Source organism: Camellia sinensis, chromosome 1 (genome assembly GCF_055761805.1).
Source record: "Camellia sinensis isolate YWXY chromosome 1, ASM5576180v1, whole genome shotgun sequence".
In the NCBI taxonomy this organism is placed as follows: Eukaryota; Viridiplantae; Streptophyta; class Magnoliopsida; order Ericales; family Theaceae; genus Camellia; species Camellia sinensis.
In genome coordinates this window covers 109347098-109351198 of record NC_138961.1, presented here as the reverse complement: position 1 = coordinate 109351198, position 4101 = coordinate 109347098, and the positions used below count along the sequence as shown (strand labels likewise).

The following is a 4101-nucleotide window of genomic DNA, read 5'->3' as shown; positions in this document are numbered from 1 at the left end:
AAACCTATTTCGGATGCTGAAATCAAGGAGGTTTTTTGGTCTCTCAAAGCCAATAAAGCTCCTGGCCCTGATGGGTATTCAGCTGGTTTCTTCAAAAGTTCGTGGGATATTGTTGGGAAGGAGGTTACCCTTGCCATTAAGTCATTTTTTGACTCTGGTAAACTCCTCTCGGAGATCAATAGCACCATCATTGCTCTTATCCCCAAAATTCCTAATCCTATGAATGTTGGTGACTATAGGCCTATTTCTTGCTGCAACACCATCTATAAATGCATTGCCAAGATAATAGCCAATAGAGTCAAATTGGTGCTTCCTGATCTTATTGATCCTGTGCAATCTGCTTTTGTCCAGGGTAGAAGAATCTCGGACAACATCTTTCTGTCCCAAGAGATTATGAGGGGTTACCACCGGAGTTCCAAAACTCCGAAGTGTGCTATGAAAGTGGACATCATGAAAGCCTATGATACTGTGAGATGGGAGTTTATTATTGACATCCTCATTGCTATGGACTTTCCTCCTTGCATGATAAATTGGATCAATGCTTGTATGACTAGTCCTTCTTTCTCTATTTGCATCAATGGTAGTCTTCATGGGTACTTTAAAGGGGCTAGGGGCCTTAGGCAAGGTGACCCTATGTCCCCTTATCTTTTTGTGTTGGCTATGGAGGTTTTGGCTAGAATTCTTGCTGAAAAATCTAGAAACCCCCTTTTTAAGTTCCATTGGAGATGTGAGAAGACTAAAATTGTTAATTTGTGTTTTGCTGATGACCTTATGATCTTCTGTAGAGGGGATCCGGGGACTGTCCATCTCATCATGCAAGGTTTGGAGGAATTTAGGAACTTGTCCGGTCTCACTCCTAATCCTAATAAGAGTAACATTTATTTCTCTGGATGTAGTAGTGAGCTTAAAACTAACATCTTGCAAATTGCCAAATTCACTGAGGGCTCCCTCCCTGTGAAATATTTGGGTGTGCCTTTGATCACCACTAAGCTTTGAACCACATCGGGTTCATCAAAGTGTCGTAAAAGACCCCTGACAGCGTCCTCTCTCTTCAATGTATGTGGTTCAATACATCCGTTGACGTGGAATAACGAACACCCGCATTGGAAGTGGAATATCTTCCTGCGTTGGGCCTTCTTCTTTGCATTACGATGGCTCTTCTTGATTGGTTCTGGCGAACAGGGGCTCGTTGAGTGTGTAGAATTCTGCGTTTCGGATCGTCCACGCTTTGAGCCCGGCGTGTTCATGTTTTTCCAAATACTCTTTGTAGCTGGAGTCTTCTCCGGGGTTGCATAATATAATACTTGGAATCCCGCCCGTTATTTTCTTTGGGCGGGCATATTTACAATTTGAAAAAAAGTCCCGTTGCGCTCCAATAAACTCGCGCCAATGTTTCAAATATTGTGGGGCCACATCATCAATTATGTTGTAGAAAGCGTCGTTCTTGTGGTCCCTCAGGTCGATGTGGCCTGAATAATAATTATGTGGTCCCAAAGACCGGGCCCAACATGTTTTCCCAATTCTAGATGGGCCTTCAATTATAATGCTTTTGCGCCTATGCGGTCTTTGGGCTTCGTCTGTTATATTGTCTGCAACCCATTGCTGTATTGCTGCTGGAACGACCCATACTGTGTCTGTAAATGGATGAACATACGGCAATGGTGGATTAAATGAAATCCGGTCATAATTTGATGACAATTTGTCATAATTTAACCAGAAACATTTTGGGTCGCCATTTCGTACCACTGCTAGTGCTTCGTCCTTAGTGCCAGCTGCAAGTGCATCCCGGTATATATTGTCTTTGTTATTCTGGTTAGCGCAGCGGCTCCTCTCACGGAATTCACCCCATTCCGTGTAATCCCCGTGTTTGGAGATGTATTCCAGCACATTCTGATGGTTGTATGCTCCCTGTACATTTGGATGGAAATGGCGACTATTTCGATCGTGTGTAACGTCGAAGAACCGTTGATCCTGCGTCTGAAAACGGTATGGGAACTGGACAAGAGCATGGAGATGTGGTTGCCCATCCTCATGTAATTCATGTGCAACCCTCACATAATTTGGACCCCTGGTGGTGAACAGCGCTCTAATTTTCTCTAACAATCTCTCTTTAGGAATAGAACACTGGGCATACGTGAGGAAAATGTTATTGTTTTGGATTCTAAAACGACGTCGCATTGATGCCATAACTCACTCTCGATGACGTCACTTACTCTCTCGGATGACGCAAGTCACTCTCTGAAAACTTTACTGGTGGAAGAGAGTTAGGGAGTGAGTTACATAGGTGCCCAGGAGCGTCCCACTAATATTACCTGGGACGCTCCCCCCGCGCCACGTGTCGTCCCTCGATTGGTGCTCCCTTCCGCATTTTGAGGCGTGTTGTCGGCTAGTGTCTCCGCTCCGCGCCCAGATCTGCGGCCAGGATTAAAAATCGAAAAAGGCAAGCGTCGCTCCTAGATCCGCTCTTTAGATCTGCGGCCAGGATTAAAAATCTAAAAAGGCAAGCGCAGGCGGGAAATTATATAAGCCAAAATAATTGGGGGAGTTTGAATTATTTTACAAATGGATCTCGGAGATCTAGGCCAATTTCGGCGTTTGATTTTAAAATACGAGCCGGATCTATTGTTGCTGCACTGGTCCTTGCTGGTCGTCGGCGAAAACAACGCCGAAAGTTTAATCCGGCTCATCAACGCCTTACAGCGGCAAGAAGATGCTCTATTCGCCGGTATGAAAGCGGTTTCCGAACTAGAAACCCAAGCGACGTCAGACATATATTCCGTCGCTGATGTCTGCCACATCACCGCGCCTTCACAAAATCAGCCCGTGCGTTCTGGTTCTGGATGTGTAGATAATAAAAAATAATTGTAAATTATTATTCTGTAACTGTTTTATGCGTAATAAAATTTGGGCCTTATCTTTAGTGTCCACTTCTTTCATAGTCTGCATGGGCCGCTCACTGATGGGCCTATGTGTATTGGGCCGCGTTGCTTACTGATGGGCCTATCTCTAGTGGGCTGATGTGCCATATGTCTGGGCCTATTTTAAAATAACTAATAAACATTAAATGGGCCTCATTGTTGTAATTGGGCCGTTAGTTTGTTTACCAATTACAGCCCATTTACCCAGCTTAAACCTGCTCAGAAATGGAATTTATTAAGACGCATAAATTCAATAAAACTGCATTTTTATTTAATCATAAAAATTTACATAAATATTGTCCCATCGCCAATTTTTTACATAATATGAAAGCTCGTCGAGTACAATGGTCAGTGCGAGACAATAGTTTACAGGGCTAATAATCCCAAAGCTGGATAATTTGGTCCCCATCCTGCGTGCAATAAGCTGGGTAAATACAGTCTCCAACAGGCTTCTGCGACTAGGGGCTGTCAGCCACGTATACGCTGTGTGGATTACTCTTCGGTGATGGCTGCAAGTAGCGCCTTGCCTAGGCATTTCAGTGGGTTTATTAGCTATCTTCATTTCTTTTATTTCTCTCCTGCTGTGAAGGAGTGGTGGCTGATTGCTATTCAGATTTGGATGGCTGTTGGCAGGGTGTGTATGTACCATAGTGATGGCTGCTTCAAGCGCCTTGCTATGCTACTAATGAGAGCAAATCAGTGGTCTTTATTTTTATTTTTATTTGTTCACAGTTGTAGTTTGCAGCTTGCCTATTCCTACGGGTTGTGTAGGAGGTTTCATGTGTATTTGGGTATCTCGTGTAACAGGTTTTTTGAACAATTTGGTAGGATGGGCCCCTCTTGGCTCATCACTTCGGCTTGCTTGAGTTACAATCTTTGCATTACATTTATTTTGTTACAGGTGCCTATCCCTACGGGTTGTGTAGGGAGGTTTGTGGGTGTGATGGTGGCCATCCCTACGGGTTGTGAAGGGAGTTTTTGGACTGTTGTAATGGTGCTTGTTGGTTGCTGGTTTGTCCTTTGTACAAGGTCCCTATTCATTATAGGATATGGTCTTTGTACAATCTGCTTGGCAACGTTTTTCTTTTGGCTCTCCTAATTTTCAGATGTAGCTCTTAGGTTTGGTCTAGGTTTTTTGTTAGTGTTTCTTTGGGCTTCGGTAACTATGGGCTGAGGCTTGTGT

At 43.9% G+C, this 4101-nt stretch overlaps 1 protein-coding gene across 1 annotated transcript; it reads right to left on the bottom strand.

Annotated features, from left to right (window-relative positions):
- Positions 1 to 1146: 1146 nt before the first annotated feature.
- LOC145816864 (uncharacterized) lies at positions 1147 to 2187 on the bottom strand. The gene has a single exon (XM_082912722.1). It carries the CDS (start codon positions 2185 to 2187, stop codon positions 1147 to 1149), a length of 1041 nt encoding a protein of 346 aa, XP_082768848.1.
- Between the last annotated feature and the right edge of the window lie 1914 nt (positions 2188 to 4101).

Bases quoted from the DNA above. Each gene is read 5' to 3' on its own strand.
- LOC145816864 (XM_082912722.1), bottom strand. From the start codon at position 2,187: ATGGCATCAATGCGACGTCGTTTTAGAATCCAAAACAATAACATTTTC.